General features: G+C 42.9%; 1 protein-coding gene across 2 annotated transcripts; it reads right to left on the bottom strand.

Annotated features, from left to right (window-relative positions):
* LOC132219359 (zinc finger protein 286A-like) lies at nucleotides 1-24,346 on the bottom strand. Of its 2 annotated transcripts, none has more exons than XM_059671717.1 (6): nucleotides 24,202-24,346; nucleotides 23,630-23,785; nucleotides 22,625-22,713; nucleotides 9,691-9,805; nucleotides 7,482-7,574; nucleotides 1-73 (listed from the first exon to the last, which is right to left on the bottom strand). In XM_059671717.1, exons 1-6 carry the CDS (start codon nucleotides 24,257-24,259, stop codon nucleotides 51-53), a joined length of 534 nt encoding a protein of 177 aa, XP_059527700.1. In that variant the 5' UTR covers nucleotides 24,260-24,346; the 3' UTR covers nucleotides 1-50. The 2 variants fall into 2 exon arrangements, with proteins under 2 accessions (XP_059527700.1, XP_059527701.1); XM_059671718.1 differs by lacking the exon at nucleotides 1-73 and adding an exon at nucleotides 5,275-5,912 and having other exon boundaries at nucleotides 24,202-24,345.
* Nucleotides 24,347-26,609: the final 2,263 nt, after the last annotated feature.

Raw genomic sequence — 26,609 nt, 5'->3', positions numbered from 1 at the left:
AGCTCACGGGGAGGGAGCTTCAGGAGGGCCGGTGAGGTGCAGAGATGGTGTCACTGAAGAGTCCTGTCTTGAGCTGAATTTAAAAAAAAAAAACCAACACGTTTTTATTAATTTGTTTTTCAGAGAGTGTGGAAGGGAGAGAGAGAGAGAGAGAGAGAGAGAGAGAGAGAGAGAGAGAGAGAGAAAGAGAGAGAGAGAGAGAGCCATTGATGTGAGAAATATCTATCAGTTGCCTCCCACACACACCCTGAGCAGGAATCGAACCGGTAACATTTCAGTGCAACCTTTTGGTTGACTGGTTGGTTTTAGTTGGGAGCTGGGGAGCTCTGAAGAGAGCTCCAGGCAAGAGTAGCAACAGAGTCATGAGATGAGCTGGTCAGGGGACCGTCCCTTTAGGGGGCTGCAGAGGACGCACACCGAGACTAGGCAGGGAGGACTGGTGGAGGCCTGGTCATACAGTCCTGCTGGCTGTGCCAGGGGACGCTGACTTTATTCCGTACACCAGGGCCCCAAAGCTTTGTCTGTAAAGTACCAGAGGGTGCTACAAAAGCAGCCACGGACAGTGTATAATGTGTGGGCGTGGCTGTGTTCCAGTGGAAATAGCCTGTGACGTGGCAAGAGCTTGCGTGCCCATAACAGAGGATGGGCGGCCCCACCAGTGTTCCTTGGAGAGCAGCAAAGAACATTGATGAGGGGGAAGCTGATTGAATGATTCTCTCATCACTGATGTTTTTCTCTCTCTCCCCCTTCCTTTCTGAAATAAAAACAAATACATATAAAAAATGCCCGAGTAAACAGTATTATTGTTATTATTTTTTAATCCTCATCTGAGGACATGCTTACAAATAGAAAGGGAGAGAGAGAGAGAGAGAGAGAGAGAGAGAGAGAGAGAGAGAGAGAGAAACATCAATCGGTTAACTTACTGGAGATCAAACCCACAACCTCCCAGGTAGGTACCCCGTGCAGGAATCAAACCTGCAACCTTTTGGTGCACAGAATGATTCTCAACCAACTGAGTCACTCCAGCTGGACAACAGTAAACATTATTAACTTTTAAAAACTTCAAACCTTGAGAACATGCCTTTTTAATGTTCTGGATTGATGAAATAGGACATATTCATAAAGCAATGCTAGTCATGTCACAGTATGATGGTTGTCTTGAAGATAACCACTCATGAGATAGTTTGAGTTGTGAGCTGAACTAGCCATCTTTTTCATGGACCACATATTTCTGGAAAGAACACCTGACAGACAAGTTATGTTACCCGTGTTGGATATTTGGCAGATATTTTCTATAGATGAATGAAGTGAGCCTGTCACGTCAAGAAAAACAACTGACAGTGTTTGATAAGATTTGAGCTTCCAGTAATAAATTACAATTTTGAAAAACATTTAACTACCATTGATAGATAGCCTGATAGCTAGTCAGGGGCCGACAGCTGGTATTCGGAATACTTAAAATTGACTTTTCTGACAATGTCAGTGGTGACATCGAAAATTGTCTAAAATACCTTTATTAATTTGAGAGAGGGAAAGAGAGAAACATCAATTTGTTGTTCCACTTACTTATTGGCTAGTCCTTGTATGTGCCCTGACTGGGGATCAAGCCCACAATCTTGGTGTATCCAATGATGCTATAACCAACTGAGCTGCCTGGCCAGGACTGTTATTTTTTAAATATTGTATAATGTAATGTGCCAATATTTGGACGATCTCCATAACTCAGTGGACCAGTATTTTCCAAAATATCAATTGGGTTTTTTTTTTCATATATTGATTTCTGAGAGGAAGGGAGAGATAGAAACATTAACACCAGAAAGACTGAAACTTAGTATATACCTATATTGCCCAAAAGCAGTCAAAATGACTGCATTGTGAAAGATTAACTAATGTGTAAAGAAATTTGTTTAAAATTAAGTTTTAATATTTTGTATATTATTTAGTTATATAACAAGTTATTAACAAGTAAATACAGTTATATAACAAGTAAATATTAACAAAAAAATTTACTTCACTTGGAAAAATAATTTATGATTTGTACATTTTATGCAAATGAAAGTGGAAATCTTTTTATGTGTACATCTTCCGCAAACATACTTTTGACATTTTCACATATATTATTTGTTTTGTTGTTGTGGCAAAGTTGTACTTGACAAATTTGGCGTTTGTTAAAATGGGTTGCATTTGATGATGTTGCAGTTGATCTTTGTGGGTCTTCATGTTCTGATAAATTTTTCTGTCTTCCAGCTCTGTATTCGGTGGAAAGCTGTTCTGCTAATTGAAACAAGAACTCTTTTCGTTCTATTTGTATTCCTGTCGTTTCTTTGTAAAAGATCCAAGCATTTATAGCAGCCAAATCTAAAATATCGAAAAATATTTGGAGGGGCCATCTACGAGAACTAGCTTTTACTGTGTATTTTCTGGCCATTTGATCCGCCATATGAACTCCAAATTTTGTGCTGTTATAAAATTGAATAGGCCCTAACCGGTTTGGCTCAGTGGATCGAGCGTCGGCCTGCAGACTGAAAGGTCCCAGGTTCGATCCCGGCCAAGGGCATGTACCTTGGTTGCGGGCACATCCCCAGTAGGTGTGCAGGAGGCAGCTGATCCATGTTCCTCTGTCTTCGATGTTTCTAACTCTCTATACCTCTCCCTTCCGCTCTATGAAAAATCAATAAAATATATTAAAAAAAATTGAATAGATTCCGGTAACATTTTTTTATTACTTTTATCAATTTTCACAAATTTATGCTTAGAACTTAGAACAGCTACTCTTTTATTTGGTTTGCTTTTATATATTGTAAGAACACAATTCTCTGATTTATATAGCAGAGTGGAAAAACGAGGCATGTTATCCTTCGTTTGTTTGGCTGCTTTGGGTAGTTCTCTTTTGTTTCCTCTAATAGTTCCAACTAGAGTTGTTTGTTTGGCCAATAATTTTGTTGCGAGTGACATGCTAGTGAAAAAGTTATCAGTCGTGATATTTCTTCCACAGCCTGTATATGGCTAGACAAGTTTCAGAACAACGTGTTCACTGAGAAGCACTGACGATGGTTGTTGTTCATCTTTCCCCAAATAAGGAAAACCATTCAAAACATATTTGCTACTAACATCTGATGCAAGCCAGAATTTGATGCCAAATTTGTTGGGTTTATTAGGCATATACTGTGTAAACCTGCACCTGGCTTTTGACGGAAATAATTGCTCGTCAACTGTTATATTTTGCCCTGGTTGATAGCAAGCTTGACTATTTTCAATGAACTTGTCCCCTACTTCCGAAACCAAGGCAAACTTATTTGTTTGTAGGTGCCTACTTCTTTCGGTTCTTTTGTCAAAACGAATAAATCGTAGGATTTGCTTGAACTTTTCTCTCCCCAGTTTTCCTGAAGAATTCGGGACCCCACTTTGCTGACCATAAATAACTGAGTTTTAAATTTTTTGCCTCGTAGGCTCCACGAGCATATGAAATCCCAGTACATGTTCCCGGTAACGTTGTTGTCCAGTCGTTCCTCAGAATTCGGCGGCCTTCTTCCTCTGTGCACTTCTTTATGTTTGATAACATAGTTATCTACTATCAGCGAGAACGCACTGATAGGATTATCTGCCATAATGTTCCTTTCTGCGTAGCCTGTTGGCCCTTTCATACCCTTGAAAATACAAGTAGATGGTAACCTTCCAGGAATACCACCTTCGTTAAATTTTGACCACACAGTACCATCGGCAGCTGTTTCGGTCTCCTGAAAGGTGTATTCAGTTTCTTCATCAGAGTCTGAACTACTTAGCACCCTACACCTTTTCCTGGTCATATTGATGGCACTTTCCTTTTCATCATTGGTGATCGACTCTTCATCGCTATCTTCAGTGTCAGATATTTCACTTTGAATATAACCCGATTCATTTTCAGATGATAGTTCAGAATTTGTTGCATCTGATTCTATATCGGTGCACTCTTCACTTATGTTCGTTAGCTTTTCCAATAACTCCCTTCTATTCGACATTTCTTTCATGAATTTACGGAGCAAAAGAAATAAAATAAACAACTTATTAGAACAAGTATCACTGCATAAAGATTCGAATAACAAGTACTAGTTTAGCTTATTGAGCAACTGCAACTTATCAAGTATCGACAATTTATCATGTACTTGTATGTTATCATGTGACGGTAATCGAAAAAAAATGAAAACTGTTATTTCAATACAGAGCCGAACTGGTCATATAAGAAATTTACTCAATTCAATAATAAGAGTCATTTGATTATTTAAAATTTCCCCAAGCAGTCAAAATGACTGCTTTGAGGCAATATAGGTATAATATATATATATACCAGAAATGAAGGAGGGGGGAGGTAACTACAATTATTAATAAACACATTTATATATTGTACAAAAAGTAACAAAATTCTAAGACATTGTGTCCTTATATACATAATTGTTTTTCTAATTGAAATTAAAAAGCAGTCAAAATGACTTCCTTGGGCAATCTAGTGTGAATAATGAGGGAGAATCATTGATTAACTGCATCCTGCATACCCCTACTGGGGATTGAGCCTGCAACCTGGGTAAGTGCCCTTGACTAGAATTGAACCTGGGACCCTTCAGTCTGCAGGCTGACGCTCTATCCACTGAGCCAACCCAGCTAGGGTGAAAATATCAATAGGTTTTAATGTAAGAGTATGAAAAACCATGGATATAGTTTCAGATGCCACACTGTTAACTAATCTTTAAGAAACTACCACTTCCTCAGTTTTGGTGTAGTAACAGAACAGCCACAAGTACCGGAAGAGACCATAAAATCCTCCTCCCTTTTCCTACTATATACTGGGGGTGAGGCTGGATTTTCTTTCTTTCCTTTTTAAAAAAAATTCTTTATAATTATTTTTTTAAATATATTTTATTAATTTTTTACAGAGAGGAAGGGAGGGAGATAGAGAGTTAGAAACATCAATGAGAGAGAAACATCAATTAGCTGCCTCCTGCACATCTCCCACTGGGGATATGCCCGCAACCCAGGTACATGCCCTTGACCAGAATCGAACCTGGGACCTTTCAGTCCGCAGGCCGACGCTCTGTCCACTGAGCCAAACCGGTTTCGGCATTTTTAAAATTCTCACCGAGCATATGTTTTTATTGATTTGGAGAGGAAGCGAGTGAGTAAGTGAAGGAGGGAGGGAGAGGGAGGGGAACAGGGGAACAGGGGAACAGGGAGAGGGAGAGGGAGAGGGAGAGGGAGAGGGAGAGGGAGAGGGAGAGGGAGAGGGAGAGGGAGAGAGGGAGGGAGGGGGGGAGAGAGAGAGAGAGAGAGAGAGAGAGAGAGAGACATTGATGTGAGAGAGAAGCATTGATTGAACCCACAACCTGGGTATGTGCCCTGACTGGAATTGAACCTGCGACCAGTTGGTGCTCGGGACAACGCTCTAACTGACCGAGCCACACTGGCAGTGTACTTTGGGGATCTTTTGACAATATCTACCAAAAGTGAACATGATCTACCCTCCAACCCAACAATTCTACTTAATGTATATATCCGACAGAAATGCATACATGTGCTCATCAAAAGAGAGAATATACATAAGCAGCATTACTCATATAGCTAAAAACTGGAACTACTCAAAAATCTAGTATACTGACATAATGAAAGACTATATAACAATGAGAATGAACTATAATTAAATGTTACAAAATGAATGTATCTCACAGTAATCTTTAGTGAAGGAAGTCAGGCACAAGAGTATATACAATATGATTCTGTTTATATAAAACTAAATCAAAACTAATCTGGGTATTAGAAGTTAGGATAAGGTTACTCTAGGAAGGAGGGCAGTGACTTAAAGAGGGCACAGGGTATTTCTAGGGGTGCTGGAAAGGTTGTTTCTTGATTCGGGAGCTGTGTTCAACTTGTGAAAATTCATGGACCTGTAGTTATATTTTTATTTATATTGAAAAAAAAGAAGAAAAAGAGGCAAAATGAAGCAAAATATTAGCATGTGTTTGATTTTTTTCTCGACTTTTATATATATTTAAATTGCTATCTTCATTTAAAATATTTTAAAAATAGTCCGGCTGGTGTGTCTCAGTGGTTGAGCTTCAACCTATGAACCAGGAGGTCAAGGTTTGATTCCTGGTCAGGGCACATGCCCAGGTTGCGGGCTCGATCCCCAGTAAAGGGCGTGCAGGAGGCAGCTGATCAATGCCTCTTTCTCATCATTGCTGTTTCTATCTCTCTCCCTTCCTCTCTGAAATTAATTAAATATATATATATATATATATGTGTGTGTGTGTGTGTGTGTGTATATATATATATATCCTATATAATAAAACCCTAATATGCAAATCGACTGAGAGGCGGAATTGCTGATGGCTATGACACACACTGCCCCCCAGAGGGAGGTGATTGGGGCTGGGCGGGCCAGCGGATGGTGCCAGACCACCAGCTGGGGGCCCCCTGCCCCCCAATTGCCCTGCCTGCTGGTCGCCCTGCAGATGGACCTGATCGCTAGTCAGGCCTAGGGACCCTACCCTATATACTGGGAACAGGTTCTTAGATTTAAAAATTAAAACCTGGCAAGGCTACTCTAACACTGAAAAAAACAGGATGATGCAGTGATGACATGCATGGGCTCTGGCTTGCACATTTTGTGCTCAACCCTGATTCTGACACTTATAATAACTGTGTGACAAAGCCAATTAGTTACTTAACTTCTCTCTGCTTCAGTTTTCCACCCATAAGATGGGGAAAATGGTACTACTGCCACAGAAGGATCATGCTATGTACTATTTTTTATAATTAGGGCAAAAAAATGTAGCTGCCCATACAACAGTAAGATGCCTTTCACCTGTGGGAAAAGTATGGTCATTGGTGCATGCAGCAGCCTGGATTGCGAGAGGGATGTCTGACTGCCGGTTTAGGCCCGACATCCCCTGAGGGGTCCTGGATTGTGAGACAGTCCTCTCACTCCTGCACCCCTCTGTGGGAGGTGACCGGGCGGGCAGATCAGGGGATGGTGCTCCCCCCTCCCCCGCCAGCCACAGGCCTCCCTCAGCGGGAGGCAACTGGGCCAACAGGGGAAGGCGCCTCCCCCATCACCCTGCCACTGCCGCTGCCGCCAGCCTCCCTCTGCAGGAGGCGACTGGGTCGCTGATCAGGGGACAGTGCTGGCTGGCACAGGCACCCCATCACACCGCTGCTGGTCACTGCTGCTTCCCCCCACCCCCTTCCCGCCCCATCACCATCCCTTCCCTCTGCCCACTGGCATGCGCCTTGGCTGGCCTGGTGCCACCTGCTCGCCTGCCCGGCCCCCCTGCCGACTGGTGGTTCCCTCGTTTGGTCGATTTGCATATTACGCTTTTATTATATACGTCCTATATCATAGGATAAAGCATGTAGGCACTGCTAATATAGTCTTTCTTAAGCACCGAAAAGTGCCAATTCTTCACTGTCCTGCGGGGCTATTATTTCCGAGGACTCCCATCTATTTGACTCACCTGAATAGCTGCTTCTGGGGACTTTTCTCTCAAGCATCAATGTTTCCTTTCCATTCTCCAAATTGTAGTTCTCAGGCTTGGAAACTGGAAGCCCTGCTCAAAACAAAGAAAGGAAGAAAGAAAGAAATGGGACTAACTAATAGCTATTTGTGATGGGCAAACATCTATCGTAGAGCATAGTGCCAAATCCCTGATCTACAAAGAGGATGGGAATTACAGGAAGATCTGGAGTGAGGGAAGATGGACCTCCACATGAAGCTTAAAACATCTGCAGGAATCTGGGCCTGGTAAGGAGTTTCTATGCACTGGAAAACACAAGTGTTCATGCCTGTCAAAAGAGGAGAACTTATCTTTCTTCACTGAGGCCGTTCCAGAGAGACGCTGCAGATCAATCCTCAGCTTAGGGAAGGAACTGGAGAAAACAGGACCCCAGGGGCAGCACCACACGTTGGGACTGCGGTAACTAGAATTTTTGTCTTCTGCTTTTCCTTTCTTCCTTCTTTAGCTACTAGAACCCACTTTCGTAGGGAATTTATTACATGAGGTTGGGGAGGGGCTAACATAGTTCTTACCACATCCATACAAACACATAAATGCACTTGTACACGTGTGTGCACACACATGCACACAGGTACACACAGGCTCCAAACTGCCCAGAGTAACCTATTTCCCTGGCTCTAGTCGTTGTTTCATTAACCAACATGTGACCCTCTTTGCTGAAACTCCTAGGATAGAAGCACTGCCTTTTTTCCCTTAGTTCTCTAATTGGAAGAATAATATAACCCTAGAGCTACTAAAGGCCATCTTTGCCACATGGGGAGACCCTAGGAATAAAGCCAGTAGGGCAAAGCCAAGCCACAGGATTTAAAAAAGAAAAAAGAAATTCCTGGTTATATATTGGATTCCCTGAATCAAGATTTTTCCCACGTGGGGAATGGAATCCAATACCTAAACTCTACCTAAACCCACCTCTCTTCATTAACAGAAGCCTTCATCGCCAGGGGATGGGCTCCAACACTGTTACCTGAGGCAAGTGGCGGAAACCCAGTGCAGCTGGGAGAAGTATTCACCCCTGGAGGAAAGGTAGGGATACGTATGAGGCCCAGCATTATGACTGAAGGAAGACAGAAATATTTATAAGTCCAACTTAATCCAGGTTCACAATGCCTACGTAAGAGCAAGCTTAATCAGATAAAAAACACCCCATCTTTCCCACCTCCCATCAATATGCCAATGGATTTAACTGTTTTGTAGAAAGACAGGTAAATAACCCAATTTAACTTCAAAAGCCACATTTTGAAGGCAGAGATGAGCAATAACATTTGGGCTACAGTACAGAAGCAAACATATGTTGTAGTATTCATATTCACCTTGATGATACTTCCAGATCATGGTGTGGGGCAATCAAGTACAAGTAAAAAGCCAAAGTCTTACTGCTGCTGAGAAAGTGCAATTTAGTTCTATCAAAGGACTACCAATAGAGAAAGTAACTATGGAGGAGCACCAAAATCTATATACAAATACCATCCAATCTTTTCGAGTCCTGAGCTGCGCATATGAAAAGCACAACGTTAAGTAGACCACAACAGCTGGGGGGTAACATGCTGAGGACAGACTTTAGAAATGACAGATTTCTAGAAAGTGAGGCTGTACTTATCCCATATCAGTATCGACAAGCTGTTAATGTGGGCTTTTAGTTGAAAATTTATAAGGCCACAAACTTCAAAGAAGAGAAATACCTTAAAAAGTAATTTGCCCTCTCTAGGGGTAAGCACTGCACCTTAGGGGTAAGGGGAAAACGAAAACAGAACCATCTGAAAAAAAAAAAAATTAGGCAGGATCAACGGTTACTCAATTCCAAAAGATACCCAGGAAAATGTTATCTCTTTTAAAAAATAGATTAATTTACTTAACTTACAATACATATGGTGGTTTTTTTTTAATCAATGGAAAAAAAGAAGACTCCCTGCCCCCTAAGCTAGTGTGAATTAGGTTTCTGTCACTTCAATCCAAAAAATCCTAATACAAAACAAGCATAGGCAGTTCACCAAGAACCTAGAACAGGAATAGATTTGTCTCTGGGTCCAACAGGATTCAGACTTTATGACTCCTGAATGGAAAAGCGAAGGCTTTGTGAAGCTATTTCACTGTCAATAAGGAATGCTGTCCCTGAGCAGACTGTAGAGTCACAATGAGAAGCCGTCCTTACAGAGCGAGACCAGGTTCCTATAGTTCTCCAGCATCACGTCCCTCTGTGCAGGATCCAGCTTCCCCCACTCCTCGGGGGTAAGGTCCATGGCCACATCCTTGAATGTCACGGACGCCTAAGACACAAAACATACTTCTGTTCACCATCTTTCACTTGACAGCATCCCTCGCCCCCCGCAGTTCTGGTGGCCCTGGAGCAGAGCGACTGAGTACACCTAAAGTGACAGCGATACATGACAAGTGTTCTAATAGTATTCAGAGTCTGAATATTCTATGTAAAGCCACTGGCATCAGTTATGTGCCATGCGCGCTCTGCTAGGTTCAATATGAGAGTTTCTCCATTGAGAGACATCACTTTTCTGGGAAATAAAGAGTTAAAAATAAAACATGAACTAATGAGTTGACAATGCAGTTTGGCAAAGTAGACAAAATAGAGGAGGAAAAAAAGCCTGTCTGCATAACTCTCCTTGTGCGTCCTCAATAAAAACTTGAAGACTCAATCTAGCCAATCAGAAGATGAGTTGAAATACAGACCTTATTAGTGGATAAGTCATGGAATGAAATAAATGACTGGCAGTGAGCACCAAATCCAATTAAGCACGGAAATAATTTAAAGCAAAAAGCAGTAACTGAAAAATGATGGCAACAGACTGAGTAAGGGAACAGAAAGAACTGAGGTTTATGTGTAAATACCATAGAATTAAGTTTCTATAAGACAAAAAAAATACAAAACTGTAAGGAGGTGAACACATATAAGTATTATTATATGCCTTTTTGTTTACTTATTTAAAGAATATGAAGTTTATTTTTACTTTTTAGAGAGTGAGGGAGAGAAAGAACAAGAGCGAGAGAGCGAGAGAAACATTGATGTGCTACAGACACATCGATCCCTTGTCTCCTGTATGTGCCCTGACTGCAACCTAGGTATGTGCCCTGACCATGAAATGAACCCGTGACCTCTGGTGCATGGACGACACTCCAACCAACTGAGCCATACCAGCCAAGGCATTACATGCCTTTTAAAATAAAACCATACAGAATGTGAATAATATTGCAAGGTTATTGAAATAAATATATATCAAATGCCTTAACTGGATAGAAAACACCTATTTAAACATTCATGAAGCATTTGCAAAAGTAACAAAGTAAATTTAAATAGATTCCAAGCATAAATAGAACAGAGCAAAAACTGATAATTGAAATAAACATCCGAATGTCAAAATAATAAAATGCAAAACGAATGCCAAATCACTAAAACTGTACTCAGAGGTGATTTCATAGCTTTAAACACTTCCATTTCATTAAAAAATAATGCAAATAAATTAGCAAAGCATACAGGTCAAGTTAGAGAAAGAACAACAAACTAAGAGAAACAAAGAATTACAGGATAAAAGCAGAAATTAAAGGTGGGGGGAGACAAGAACAATAGGTTAGCTGGGAGGTCTAAATAAGGTCAGTAGGTTGTAGTACTGTATCAATGCTAGTGTCCTGATTTTGGAAAATGAGAATAAAGTGAGGTAAAGTGTTATCTTTTGGAGAATATGAATGGAGGGTAAATCCTAACCCTAACCCTAGTATGTAAGAAATCTTTCTACCATTTACATTTCTTTAAACCTTAAATTATTTCAAAATAGTTTTCAAAAACGGAAATAATCTGAGACTTAAAAACATACAACAATCATCCTTGGAAAATAAAATAAAATGTAAATCTCTAAGTAGACAAGGAATTTTGAGGAAAAATGACTGAGATCGTACAGCCTGCATACCCCCAGCTAAATTGACACTCAATGAAAATTAACTTCCAGACGATTAGAAGAAAAAATCGGGACACAACTGCAAACCAATGCACAAAAGACAAAAACACACACACAAAAAACAAGGAAAGCATAGTAAATATAACTATAAAAATCACATGGCAAAAAAAATTTGAAACATACGATCATATTAATGCGAATGAGTTAATTTCCCTTTAAAAAAAACAGTAAACTTTTTTTTTTTAATTGATTTCAGAGAGAAGGGAGAGGGAGAGAGAGAAACATGGATTGGCTGCCTCCTGTTCATTTTCTACTGGGGATTGAGCCCCCAACTCAGGCATGTGTCCTGACCAGGAATCAAACTATTGACCTCCTGGTGCATGGGACAACACTCAGCTAACTGCGCCACACTGGCCGAGTGAATTAATTTCCCTTAAAAAAAAGCCAAATCCTGTTTATTCCATAACCCTCCTAAAAACACCCCAAAGTTGGGGACTGGCAGTGGGAGAAATCAAAGGAAACATTACATGTCTGAATATAGGAGTGCAAGTTCACCAAGAGCATATGGAGAGATATACTGGGAAATCAAACTGTTACCCTCAGTAGGGAGAAGAAGGGGACTGAATTTGAGGAGGAAGTAATATTAGTTTTACATTTATATATGTCTGTGCTATTCACCTGGTTACAACCAACTAAGAATTAAAACTTTAATACTTTTAAAAAATTGAATACACGAAACACACAGTCCAGGCAAAGCATCACACCACACCTAATGCAATGCAAAAAGGACAAAAGTTTTTAAAAATTTCCATAAAAGGTTTAATCTACCCGAGGCTCTAACAGTCTTGAATCTAACATCAAAGTGTTCCTCTGGCACTTGTAGTTGGATTTTCCTTGGCTACTATGCTGGCCAGTGAGTTCAGGTAGGATTAATTGTATCTGACTCATGGGTGGTATGTGTACTTCCATGTGTGGGTGCAGGTATATTCCATAGTTCTGTCCAAATTGGTCCAAGAATGGGCCTAATAGCCGTTAAAGAGTTAACCCCTGGACTTCTGCTGGAATGACCAGGAGGGAAGCTGCCCTTTGTCTGGGGTCTTCAGCGTGGGAAGCTGTAAGCCTAGATGTGGTAGGGGCCAGCACTAGGAAGAAAGCTTGCTTGAGAGGAAAACCCACGGAGAGAAAAGAAGAAGTCAGTGAAATGGAGGAAATAGGTCCTAATGTTATTACTTGAGCTTATTTCTAGTTAGACCTGGATTTCTCAGTCATGATAGCCCATAAATACCTTTTTTTTTTTATTGCTTAAAGTATTACAAAGGGTATTACATATGTATCCATTTTATCCCCCCGCCCTAGACAGTCCCCTAGCCTCCCCTATCACCCAGTGTCTTATGTCCATTGGTTATGCTTATATGCATGCATACAAGTCCTTTAGTTGATCTCTTACCCCCCTACCTCCTGCCCCCCAACCCTCCACGGCCGTCCTGCTGCAGTTTGACAATCTGTTTGAGGCAGCTCTGCCTCTGTATCTATTATTGTTCAAAAGTTTATAATGGTCTCTATTGTCCATGAATGAGTGAGATCATGTGGTATTTTTCCTTTATTGACTGGCTTATTTCACTTAGCAGTTCCATCCATGACGTTGCAAATGGTAAGAGTTCCTTCCTTTTTACAGCAGCATAGTAGGCGTCCGGCCCGGGCAGCGGGGACCCACAGCTGCAGCGGCCCCGCGATCGTGGGCTTCGCTTTAGGCCCAGTCAAGGGACCCCTAGCTCTTGGGACTGCCAGCTTCGACCGTGCCCAGCTCCCATCGCTGGCTCCACCCCTACTTCCTGCTATCACTGGCCAGGGCGGCAAAGGCGCCTGATTCTCCGATCATGGCTGGGGGGCAGGGCAAAGGCGACCCCAGGGCCACCTTTGCCCTGCTCCCCAGCTCTTAGCTCCCCCCTGGGTTTCTGATCACTGTCAGTGGCAGGGGGCTTCTTCCTGCTTTCCCTTTCGCCTCCCTGCATTGTGCCTACATATGCAAATTAACCGCCATCTTGTTGGCAGTTAATTTGCATATAGCCCTGATTAGCCAATGAAAAGGGTATTGTCGTACGCCAATTACCATTTTTCTCTTTTATTAGTGTAGATATATATATATGAATGAAGTAGCTATTATTAATAAAAAAGAAAAAAAGAAAGAAAAAACTGGTTAGCTGATAAAATTGTCAAATTACAATATCAAACACCTGAAACACTATAACCATATAAGATTGTATATCAACTATTCTTAAAGATAAATTTCAAATGAAAATAATTACATTTCTCAGATGTTGTAGGCTTTTTAGAAAATTAAGCCTAGGAATGAATATTCTAAAATTTAAAAAGGTACCTTTATAAAAGTTAATAAAAAGTGACAGGCATTGAAAAAGCATGTGATCCAAAATGCAACAGCCATATCTGATTATTAAAATATCTTCGTAAAATACAAATAGAAAGATAGTTGCTAAATATCTTTCACTTAAAATCTTTCACTTAAAATCCTCTAAAACTCCTCATTGCACCTGGAATAAATCTTACAACCTGAACAAGACTGCAGGCTCTGGACGCCTTGCTCTGCACAACTTCCTGTCTCACTCTCCTCTTTACTCCAGCCACCCTGGGCTGTATTTCATTCCTAAAACCCGGGGAGCTCTTTCCCACCTCAGGGCCTTTGCACACACATCTGTGTCTGCAAGGCTCTTTGTTCAGGACTTCATAGGACTGACCTTTTTTCTCCTTTACATCTCATCTCCCCCCCAAAAAATCAACATGTGGAAAGTGTTAGATCTATCTCTACATCATAAAATTAAATAGAGTCTATTCATATTCTCTCATTTTTTGTTTTCAAATTTTTCATTCCACCTGCATTAGACTTTCAAAAGAAAAAAAAGTTGCAGTAAAATGTATTCATCTTAAATTCATTTAAAATGTTTTTGGTAAGATCAGAAATACTGATCTAATATGTTCCCCTAAATCAGTGGTTCTCAAACTTAGCTGCACATTAGAATCACCTCAGAATCTTTTTTAAAATCCTGATTTCTGGGCCTTATTTCACTTAACATTATGGTCTCTAGTTCCATCCATGCCATTGCAAATGGTAATAGTTCCTTCCTTGTTACAGCAGCATAGTATTCCATCATGTAGATGTACCACAGTTTTCTAATCCATTCATCTACTGATGGGCACTTAGGCTGTTTCCAGATCTTAGCTATGGTGAATTGTGCTGCTATGAACATTGGGGTGCATATATACTTTCTGATTGGTGTTTCTGGTTTCTTGGGATATATTCCTAGAAGTGGGAACACAGGAATAAATGGCAGTTCCATTTTCAGTTTTTTGAGGAAACTCCATAGTGTCTTCCATAGTGGCTGCAACAGTCTGCATTCCCACCAGCAGTGCACAAGTGTTCCTTTTTCTCCACATCCTCTCCAGCACTTGTCGTTTATTGATTTGTTGATGATAGCCAGTCTGACAGATGTGAGATGGTACCTCATTGTTGTTTTGATTTGCATCACTCGGATGATTAGTGACTTTGAGCATGTTTTCATATGTCTCTTGGCTTTCTGAATGTCCCCTTTTGAAAGGTGTCTATCTAGGTCCTTTGCCCATTTTTTGATTGGACTGTTTAACTTCCTTTTGTTAATTTGTATGAGTTCCCTATAAATTTTGGAGATTAGGCCCTTATCAGATATGTCATTGGCAAATACGTTTTCCCACACAGTGGGTTTTCTCATTGTTTTGTTGATGGTTTCTTTTGCTGTGCAGAAGCTTTTTATTTTGATGTAGTCCCATTTATTCATTTTCTCTATAGTTTCAAGTGCCCTAAGAGCTGTATCAGTGAAGAAATTGCTTCGGCATATGTCTGAGATTTTGTTTCCTTTGGATTTTGCTAGTATTTGTATGGTTTCCCATCGTATATTTAAGTCCTTTATCCATTTTGAGTTTATTTTTTGTGTATGGTGTAAGTTGGTGGTCTAGTTTCATTTTCTTGCATGTATCTGTCCAATTTTCCCAACACCATTTATTGAAGAGACTATCTTGGCTCCATTGTATGTTCTTGCCTCCTTTGTCAAATATTAATTGAGCATATTGGTTCAGGCCGATTTCTGGGTTCTCTATTCTATTCCATTGATCTATATGCCTGTTCTTGTGCCAGTACCAGGCAGTTTTGAGAACAGTGGCTTTGTAATACATCTTGATATCTGGTATTGAGATCCCACCTACTTTGTTCTTTTTCAGGATCGCTGCAGCTATTCGGGGTCTTTTTTTTTTTTTTATTCCGGATGAATTTTTGGAGAGTTCGTTATAGATCTGTGAAGTATGCCATTGGTATTTTAATGGGAAGTGCGTTGAATTTATAGATTGCTTTGGGTAGTATGGACATTTTAATGATGTTGATTCTACCAATCCATGAACATGGTATCTTCTTCCATCTGTTTATGTCTTCCTCTATATCTTTTTTCAATGTCCTGTAGTTTTCTGAGTAGAGGTCTTTTACCTCTTTAGTTAAGTTTATTCCTAGGTAGCTTAATTTTTTGGGTGCGATGGTAAACGGGATTGTTTTTATAATCTCTCTTTCTGAAAGTTCACTATTGTTGTATAGAAATGCCTCAGATTCCTTGGGGTTAATTTTGTATCCTGCTACATTGCCAAACTCATGTATTAAGTCTAGTAGCTTTTTGATGGAGTCTCTAGGGTTTTGTATGTATAATATCATGTCGTCTGCAAATAAGGACAGTTTTACTTCCTCTTTTCCAATTTGGATGCCTTTTATTTCTTCTTCTTGCCGAATTGCAATGGCTAACACTTCCAGTACTATGTTGAACAGGAGTGGTGAGAGGGGGCATCCCTGTCTTCTTCCTGTTCTTAGGGGAAATGGTGTTAGTTTTTGCCCGTTGAGTATGATGCTGGCTGTGGGCCTGTCATATATGGCTTTTATTATGTTGAGGTATGATCCTTCTACTCCCACCTTGCTGAGAGTTGTTATCAAAAATGGGTGTTGAATTTTGTCAAATGCTTTTTCTGCATCAATTGATATGACCATGTGTTTTTTTTCTATCAGTTTGTTTATGTGATGTATCACGTTTATTGATTTGCAGATATTGTCCATCCTTGCATCCCTGGGATAAATCCTACTTGGCCATGGTGTATGATCTTTCTGATGTACTGCTGGATCCGATTTGCTAAGATTTTGTTGAGGATTTTGGCATCTATATTCAAGAGGGATATTGGCCTGTAATTCTCTTTTATTGTGTTGTCTTTACCTGGTTTTGGTATTAGGGTGATGCTGTCTTCATAGAATAATCTTGGAAGTGTTCCTTCCTCTTGAATTTTTGGTGGTAGTCTGTGGAGGATAGGTTTTAGATCTTCCTTGAATGTTTGGTAAAACTTCCCTGTGAAGCCATCTGGTCCTGGGCTTTTGTTTGATGGAAGCTTTGTGATGACTGCTTCAATTTCTTCCATACTTATTGGCCTGTTGAGATTATTAGATTCTTCCTGATTGAGTTTTGGAATGTTGTATTTTTCTAAGTATTTGTCCATTTCCTCCAGGTCGTCTAGTTTGTTGGAGTAGAGCTGTCCATAGTATTTTTTAACAATCATTTGTATTTCTGTGGGGTCTGTTGTTATTTCACCTCAATCATTTCTGATTTTTTTTTTTATTTGGGTCCTCTCTCTTTGCTTCTTGGTGAGTCTGGCTAGAGGTTTGTCAATCTTGTTTATTCTTTCAAAGGACCAGCTCTTGGTTTCATTGATTTTCTGTATTGCTGTTTTGGTCTCTATGTCATTGTCATTTATTTCTGCTCTAGTCTTTATTGTCTCCTTCCTTCTGCTCACTCTGGGGTTTTCTTGTTGCTCTCTTTCTAATTCTTTGAGTTGTAGAGTTAGATTATTTACTACCATTTTTTCTTATTTTTTGAGATAGGCCTGTAGAGCTATAAACTTCCCTCTCAGGACTGCTTTCATTGTGTCCCATAGGTTTTGGATTGTTGTGTTTTCATTATCATTAGTTTCCAGGATGTTTTTAATTTCTTCTTTGATCTCATTGGTAACCCAATCAATATTTAATAACATGCTATTCAGCTTCCAGGTGTTTGAGTATTTTGAGTTGTTTTTATTGTAGTTTAATTCTAATATTATGCCATCGTGTCTGCGAAGATGCTCTTTACGATTTCAATCTTCTTGAATTGGGGGATACTTTGCTTGTGACCCAATATATGGTCTCTTTTTGAATATGTCATATGAGCACTTGAGTAGAATGTAAATTCCGTGGCTTTGGGTTGAAGTGTTCTGAAGATGTCTATTAAGTCCATGTGATCTAGTGAGTCATTTCGGATTGCTGTATCTTTGCTGATTGTTTGTCTATAGGACTTATCCAGTGCTGTCAATGGTGTATTAAAGTCCCCTACTATGATTGTATTGTTGTCGATCTTTCCTTTGATATCTTCCAGGAGTTTTTTTATGAATTTGGGTGCTCCTACATTGGGTGCATATATGTTTACCAGGGTTATATCTTCTTGTTGTATTGATCCCTTTAGTATTATGAAGTGGCCTTCCTTATCTCTTGTTAAGGCCTTCACTTTGAGGTCTATTTTGTCCGATATAAGTATTGCTACCCCAGCTTTCTTTTCCTTTCCATTTGCCTGAAAGATATTTTTCCATCCTTTCACTTTCAGTCTGTGTGAGTCCCTTCTAATGAGGTGGGTTTCTTGTAGACAGCAGATGTATGGGTCATGTTTTTTTATCCACTCAGCCACTCGATGTCTTTTGGTTGGAGCATTTAGTCCGTTTACGTTTAAAGTTATTATTGAAAGGTACTTGTTTGTAACCATTTCTTTTTTTGTGTGGCTGTTTTCTTTCTGAGCTTTTTATTTCTTATTTTTATACCAGTCCCTTTAGCATTCCTTGCATTGCTGGCTTGGTGGTGACAAACTCCCTTAGCCTTTTTTTGTCTGTGAAGCTTCTTATTTCCCCTTCAAGTTTGAATGATAGCCTTGCTGGATAGAGTATTCTTGGATTCAGTCCTTTGCTTTGCATCACTTTGTAAATTTCAGTCCATTCTTTTCTGGCCTGATGTGTTTCTGTTGAGAAATCATTTGACAATCTAATGGGAGATCCCTTGTATGTAACTTTCCGTCTCTCTCTTGCAGCCTGTAAGATTCTCTCTTTGTCCTGAACATTTGCCATGGTGATTATGATGTGTCTTGGTGTGGGTCTTTTCGGGTTCACCTTGTTTGGGACTCTCTGGGCTTGTGTGACTTTTTTCTTCCCCACCTCAGGAAAGTTTTCTGATATTATTTCTTCAAGTAGGTTTTCTAATCCTTGTTCATCCTTCTGTTGTTCTGGTACTCCTATTATTCGTATGTTGTTTCGTTTCATGTTGTCCCAAAGCTCCCTTAGGCTCTCCTCCTGTCTTTTAATTTTTTTCTCCAATTGCAGTACATTTTGGGTGTGTTTTGCTTCCTTGTCTTCTAATTCACTAATTCGGTCCTCCGCTTCTCCTAGTCTACTGTTGATACTTTCAATGGAGTTTTTCATTGCAGCTATATCACTCTTCATTTCTTCTTGGGTCTTACTTAGGTTGTTGATTTTTTCATCTGTTTCTTCTAGCTTCTTCCATATGTTATCGATTTTTTCATCTGTTTCTTCTAGCTTCTTCCATATGTTATCGATTTTTTCATCTGTTTCTTCTTGCTTCTTGCAGAGGTTGTCGATTTTTTCCTCCATCCGGTTTATGCACTCTAGGATCCTTATTCTGAATTCTTTATCTGTCATGTTGCATGCCTCTGTACTACTTAGCTGCTTTTCTGGAGAGTCCTCCTTCTCTTTCCTTTGGGGGTTTCTTTGTCTACCCATGTTTGATCTCACTGACATATCTAGACGTTGAGTCGTTCAGTGGTTGCTCCCTTGGTGACAGTGACTCCTTGGTCTGTGGTTGCTCTTCGGGCGGTTGCGGTAGCAGCTGCTCTTCAGTTGTCAGCAGCTCCTCTGGTGGGTGCTGTTCACAGCTGTGGTGGCTCTTCTGGCTGGTGGGGCGAGGTTTCACGTACAGCTGCTTTTCCTCAGCAGAGGATGTGGTGCTCAGGAGGTTGCTGTTGCTTGGATCTGCTGCGTTGATTTAAAGGCACAAAATACAACACAACAAGGCACCACGTACCAGGCACTATACACAAATATATTCACGATATTAATAACCCCAATTAAAGGTGACCACCTGAATTAAGAGAATTAGGGGATAAGGAAGAAGGAAGAGAAAAAGATAAAAGAGAAAAAGGAAAAGAAAAGTAGGGACCAAAAAAAGGGAGTGCAAAAATGAAATTGGTTAAAAGGAGGGGGGGAAGTAAAAGCGAGAAAAGAAAAGAAAAAAAAAGAGCGAAAAGAGAGAATGAAGTGGAAGAGGGGAAGAGACTTTTTATATGAGGAGAATACTCCTATAGAACAGCCATTAATCCCAATAAATTCCAGCAACAGCTCCCTGGATATGAATGCAAACTAGAAACAACCAATAATATAACGATGAAAATAGAATGGTGAACACTAATCCCAAAATAAAATAAAGAAAAAATAAAATGGAACTTTAAAAAATGGTAAAATGGTAGCAGTAATAATACTGGTTAAAAATAAGAAGGTAGTAATTGAAAGGGTAAAATCAGGTGATGGAAAAAGAAGAAAAGAAAAAAAAAAAAAAGAACAGAAAAAAAAATGAAGAAAAATTGGTTTCTTAGTTAAAAAGTGAAAAAAGAAAAAAAAATTGCAGTTGTGAAGGTCCTTCGTTTCTTCTATTCTTCAGTGTGGATCGCCTTAGACCTTCCAGGTATTCAGGAGAGTGTTGAGTTTCCCTGCGATATACTGTTCCTCTGTGTTGTAAACCACAGTCCTTATTTTAAAGCATGCCGCATTTATTTCCCAGACTGCCTCATTTTGTGTTTAGCAAAGAGTCAGTTTGTGGGTCAGCCTCTGGGTGGCAGTGTTCTGGCGTTGGCCTCTGAGGCTATAGGGCCTCTCTGTCCAGTGGAAGTTCACTGCCCAGAGCTGACTGCGTAATAGTTAGTTACTGGCGCTATGTTGTTGCTGGGATTGAAAATCCCCCTATAGGCCAGACCCTGTTAACTCCCAGGGACTGATCAGGTTATCTTAATCCTTGATGTCGTACAGGGTGGAATCTGGGTGTGGCTGTGCTCCTTGCCTGGGGGCTGGGGGGAGGAGTCTCATTCTCTGGAGAGGGTGGCTGCCCCAGTCCTGGGCTCAGGGGTGTCTCAGCACTCAATTCACTACCACCTCTCCCAGCTCCCCCTCTTTCCCCAGTCTCTCCCCAGATTCCACTCCTCAGCACACTCTCCCTCTCTTCAGCACAGGTGAGTGTCTGTATCCGAAATGTCCCATGAACAGGATTCAGTGAAAACAAACAAACAAATGCCGGCCGCGGAAACGGGGAAGGCTTGGTTTCTGTAAGCTTCTTCTCTTACCGGGACTGCATGGTCAGGTCAGCTCTTCAGGCTGCCCCCTTTAGGCTCAGTCCTCCGTGATCACAGAACCCAGCTCTCAATTTCCCTGGCGGCGCCAGGAATCCCGCGGTTCTCCTTTCCCCCGTCAGGGGCTGTGCCTGTCCCAAGGGACGCGGCTGTCTGCCACGCGGTCTCCCTCCGACTCTCTGGGCTCAGAGGTCTGGCAAACTTTCCTGCCCAAATCCCTGTTTTTTTTTTACCTTTCCAGGGGAGTTCTGCTCTTCCCGGCTGCAAACCCTCTCACCAGCTGAGCAATTTCGCCAATTCGGTGTGAGTGTTACTAGCTTCAGCTGCTCGCTCCATTTGCTCCGGGACACGACCTGGGACACGTCTGCGTATATCGCCGCCATCTTGGTTCTCTCTAAATACCTTTCCCTTACATCAGTTTGAGTTGAGTTTTATCATCTGCAACTTAAAGCTTCTTGACTAATAGTCTTCAATACTAATGTAAGGCAGTTGAGAAACCAATGAATTCAGGCAAGTATATAAGGACCCCAAGAAGTCACTTTTACAAACAGTACCAATGTACAATATGGACTTTTTACACTTGGAATCACAGTAGCAAAGAAAAAGGCTAATTCAGGAATCGTGGGTTGTGGCATGCCACACACATCATGAAGAGCTCTTTTCTCTTACCTAACTTCTTTTAATAAAAATTTCAAACATACAAAACGTTGAAAGACCAATACATGAATCACCCATAGAGTACGACCACCATTTAAATTTTTTCTTTTTTTTCTTCTTTATTTCAGAGAGGAAGGGAGAGGGATAGACAGAGATAGAAACATCAATGATGAGAGAGAATCACTAATCAGCTGCCTCTCGCACACCCTCTACTGGGATAGAGCCCACAACCTGGCATGTGCCCTTGACCGAAATTGAACCCGGGACCTTTCAGTCTGCAAGCCAACACTCTACCCATTAAGCCAAATCAGCTAGGTCAACCACCACTTAGATTAATTCTTAATATTTGCCTTTGTTAAGACAGATTGGAAAATTGTTTCACTTTCTAAACTTGTGCATTCATCATCTTGGAGGGCTGGATTTTAACTCTTTAAGTTAAGCCTTCCATAGGCTTTCCTATTCAAGTGCTCTTCTGAACTTTTGAGCACTTACTATTTTCATAACTCACTTCAGCTCTAAAGAAAGGTGCTTTCTTAATTTCTTACATAACAGTCATGTGTATGTTGATTCCCTTGCAGAAACATAAATGTTAAGATATACCCCGAAGATTAAAAATGGTGGCAGGGTAAGTGGATGCTACACAGACACGCTCCCAGGACCAAATTGGAATTACAACTAAAATACAAAAGAATCCCGAATAATCAACTAAAGATTAAGATATGCCCCATATGTTCTATTAAAATAGTTTCCTACGTTACCAAGCTCAGCAACTAGCACAATAGGCAAAGAAGGGTAATTACGCTACTTACCTGCCTGTTGACTGACAATAAGTATAACTAGATGGAGAAGATGCCATGGGTTAGCAGAAAACATTTTCTACTGAGTCCATTAGCCACCCGAGTAGTCTTAGATTAGAACTCAGCTCTCCAGATGGGCTCTAGTAGACAAAGGAACTTGACATCAAGAAGAAGGGTGCGCCTGTACTCTGAGAAATAAGGTGGAATTTCAATAATCAGTACAGACTCACCTGGGATCTGGCTGTGAGGTGGAGAGCTGCCACTTCTCCCTTTTCTGTGCTCTTCTCTTGGGAATAGAAAGAATCCTGGAAAGACGTAGCTACGGGCAAGAAAGCGGTAACTGTGGGATCTAAATCTATGCTGTGCTTCAGATTTACAAGACAAAGATTCCTCCCTCTAGGAATGATGCTCCCGCAGGTACTGCACCTGAAGGCAGCCCAGACAACCCTTGACCCTGGGGTCATGGAGAAAGTCCAGGAACGTTGCCACTGGGACAGAACACCTACTGGCAGGTGTACCCTCTAATCGAGAAATGAGGATAAGCCAGTTTATTTCCAACCTTAATGTACATTAAATTAATATAAGAAAAATAGGCTCAGTTCTCAAAAATCACCCTGCAAGCTTATTTACATGTAGATCACTAGATTCCCCTTCCTAATAATTGCTACTAGTAGTTGGGTCTGAGGTGCACTCCAGAAATCTCATGAGCAGGCCATGGGTCAGGAGAAAACATTTTCTACTGAGTCCATTAGAAAAGGCTGACATGAAGTCACAGACCAAACTTCAAGAAAGACCGGGCTAGTCAACTACCGACCTCCGCGCCTGTTCTCCAAGATGCAAAACAGCAGTATCTGCGCGACGGACATAATACGAATGTTGTGCCACGGGAATAACAGAGGTGGGGAGGTATTTTCTGCCAGCCAAATAAGCTACGTTCCCAGACTCACTGACAGCTGGGGGAAAAGAACGTGGGAGAAAAAGTGACTGAGGCTGTGCTCTGGCCTGAGCTGCTAACATTTTGGGGTGGCTTTCCAGGACCCACTGTGCACCAGCTCAGGGGGAGAGGGGGTGCCCCACACCAAGCCGTGCATTATCATGCAAGGAGCCCAGCCATGCCCCAGACAAAGGAGACTGGCAGAGCCGCCCGACAAGGGCCACCTCCCCGGGGCAGCCCATTTCCTTTCGGGGAGGAAGGGCCACTTCCGCACACAGTCCAACAGCCCCGCAACTCTCACCTCTCTTCTCGGGCACCTCGGCCCAATCTGCCTCCATGATCCCCAATCCTCCCGGTTCCGAAGATTCGGAGCTCCCGTCTCCGCGCTCCTCCATCTGGACCTCTCGGCACGTCACAGCGAGAAGCCCCGTCCTCCCGCCGGCCGGCCCTCGGGGCGCTGCGGAAAGGCCGGGTCAGGTCAGGCCCCGCTTCTTCCTCGGGCCCGGGCCCTCGGCACCTGGATCCCGCGGGGGGCCAGGTCCCCCAGACCGATCCTCGGATGCCTGTTCCGGCCGCTCAGCACTGTACCTGCGGGGACCGAGCAGCTTGGAGGAGATGGCGCCGGGTTCGGGCTCTCTCTGAAGCCCGCGCCGGCCCGCGCCCCGCCCGTCGCGCCCGCCAGCACCGCGCTCGCACCCGCGTCCCCGGGAGGCGGCAGCCGCCGGAGGGAGTCCGGCCGGAGCGGGAGATGGGCTCATGGTCCGCCCTCGAGGCCCCTTCCACAAATGCGCGCTCCGGGCCCGGCACAGACTGCTGCCCCGGGGGCCGCCCCGGGAGCCGAGCGCTGAAAAGCGGCCTCCGAACCCCACTCACCTCCCATCCGGGCTTGACAAAGGCTCCGAACCTCTGGGGCCAGCTCGGAGCCGCGCATGCGTAAGAAGGGGATGGGGCGAGGCTGGCGAGCCTCATCCAGCCCAGAACTACGATTCCCAGAAGGCCCCGGGCACGGCCAACCTCCGTTTCTCAGCAGGTGGGAGCACACGTGGCGCTGTCGGGGGGTGGGGTGGGGGGTGGGGGTGGGAATTGGGGTCGGGATGTGAAGAAGCCGACCTGCTCCTTCTCGGGAGAGTACGGGCTGCATCACCCACGTGAGGTCCATCGCCCTGGAGAGCGCTGACATCAGGGACTCGGAGCCTAGTCTGTGCGGCGCGGCTCTGGAGGGACCAGGGTCCGGTGCTCAGAGCCGCCGAGGAGTTCCATCTGCGTTAACCTAACGTAAGATGTATGCGAGCAGCCTATGCCTTTTCCGTATATTTTACCTCAACACACTCCTTGGCCTTCAAATAACACGAAAGGTGTACTTTTAGGAACAGTGGGGTGTACAGGGACACCGATGTCCGTGCGTCCATAGACGACTTGTAACACTGACAATTCACCAGTGAGGGAGAGAAGTGGAAAGTTTTCAAACAGTGCCGGTAAATCTGAGCAACATGTCCTTGTAAGCAAGCGTAACATCAACTTTATCAGAAGAGGCGGTTCCCTCAAAGCATGGTTAGTCTCTCCTCACCTACCCACCCCGACTCAATGTTTCAGCTGCCTCCTCTTCACAAGCCCATTTGCAAAAGCAGGAGTGCGAATATCCTCAGCTCTTCTCCCGCTGCGGTTACCGCCAAGTCCTGTTTCTTATTTCGTAAAGAACTCTCCCACGTGTCCATCTCTCTCTGGCCACTGGCTTTACCTTCGTTTTGGCCACCGCCCTTTCACTAGGGTGATGGTCAGCCTCCCAACTGATTTCTCTGACTCACTCAGCGTTGCTTTACACCAATCTGTTCTCCACCCTTTGCGGCCAGTGACCATCCTAAAGCAAGAACGTAACAGCACTTTACTGCTTAAAACTTGTCAGTGGCTTTTGCACACCTTGGGGAACGATGGTTTTTAGTTCCCACAGGATGGCACCCTTTGTCCAGCTCCCATTGTCTGTGCCTCCTGGTATTCACACCCTTATTTACCCCCCTTCCCACATCCCCCCCACCCTGCTCCCTGTGCAGCCCACATCCCCTCCCCTTAATGTGTTGCAAAGAGGGACCTGTAGGGAGAAACCAGGGGCAGGAACAGCTTTCTGGGCAGTGGATCCCCTAGAGGTCCTGCTGTGATCAGACCCCAGGACAGGGCAGGCAGGTGGAGATGGGGTTCCAGAGGGGTTCCTTATCTATGCCAATGGGAATCCTAGCCCTCAGGCTGTCACACCTTTTCCTCTGCAGTGGAGGTCTCAGCAGATCACACTGTGTGTGTGTGTGTCTGGAGTGGAGGATTACAGGGGTAGAGAACCAGCAAAACAGGGATCCGAGGCCTTCCTCCTGGTGACTGGGAACTGTCTTTATAGTTCCCAGTCCTGAGCTCTGCACAGGAGAACAGAGAGGAGCTGACTGATGGGGTCCTCTACTCCATGCCCCTGGAGGAGGCACAGGTGCCCATACATCTTCCAGCGTGCAGCATGGCCGCAGGGTGAGTGCAGGTGCTGAGGTGACCCAGACTCCAGGGTCCCATATAGTCAAAGGGAGCCCGAGGTTCCAGAAGCTGCCCTGCTACTCCCCTAGGTCCCTCCTAGAGTCCAATTTCCAAAGGAATCTGGGGCCCGTATCCTCCCCACAACCCACTCTAACTGTCCAGTCCCTTTCAGATGAGATGAAAGTCACTGCCCACAAAGTTTTAGGAATATCAGAAGAGAGACTTTGTACCATTTCCCATCATGTTCAGTCAAGAGTGTTTTTTGCATTTTTCTACAGATTTTCCCTTTTTAATGCCCATCTCCAAGTGTCCATGTTGGCCTGACAAGCCTTACACACCTTCTCCCACTCTTACACATCATGGTGATTAGTGGGGATGCTTTTCCCAAAAGGACATGGGGCTCAAGGTACCAAGTCTGTTGCTTTGCCCTTTGCTGCCCTGAGGACCACATCCCTGTGTCCCCTACAGGTTAGGAGCTGGGGCTTCCCTGGGATGTACAACATACCAAAGGGGGGGCCTGTTATCAGGGCTGGCGATGCAGGTGTTCATTTCTATGGGACCTGGACGTGACCCCCTCCTGTTGTCTTGTCAACGGTGCTGCCCTGAACGCCACACTTGTCCTAATATCCAGACCCTTCCACCCCAGGAACCCTCTGTGTTCCCATCTAAGAATGGGATGCTCTGTCAGAAATCCCGGGGTGTCCTTGTTAACACAGGGATGTGTTGTCCATTCTCTGCTAGGAAATGACTAAGATACCAGTGTGTCTCTTCAT

Source organism: Myotis daubentonii, chromosome 16, assembly GCF_963259705.1.
Source record: "Myotis daubentonii chromosome 16, mMyoDau2.1, whole genome shotgun sequence".
Classification (NCBI taxonomy): domain Eukaryota; kingdom Metazoa; phylum Chordata; class Mammalia; order Chiroptera; family Vespertilionidae; genus Myotis; species Myotis daubentonii.
Note: the sequence above shows the minus strand (reverse complement) of the source record. Positions and strands in the feature narration are given on the sequence as shown.

What these genes read in the sequence shown, in the direction of transcription:
- LOC132219359 (XM_059671717.1), bottom strand. Translation starts at nt 24,259, where the DNA reads ATGCGCGGCTCCGAGCTGGCCCCAGAGGTTCGGAGCCTTTGTCAAGCC. An exon ending in TAGGAACCTGGTCTCGCTCT is followed by an intron (nt 7,575 to 9,690) that starts GTAAGGACGGCT and finishes TGTTTTGAGCAG; the next exon opens with GGCTTCCAGTTTCCAAGCCT. An exon ending in CCCCAGAAGCAGCTATTCAG is followed by an intron (nt 74 to 7,481) that starts GTGAGTCAAATA and finishes TTTTAAATTCAG; the next exon opens with CTCAAGACAGGACTCTTCAG.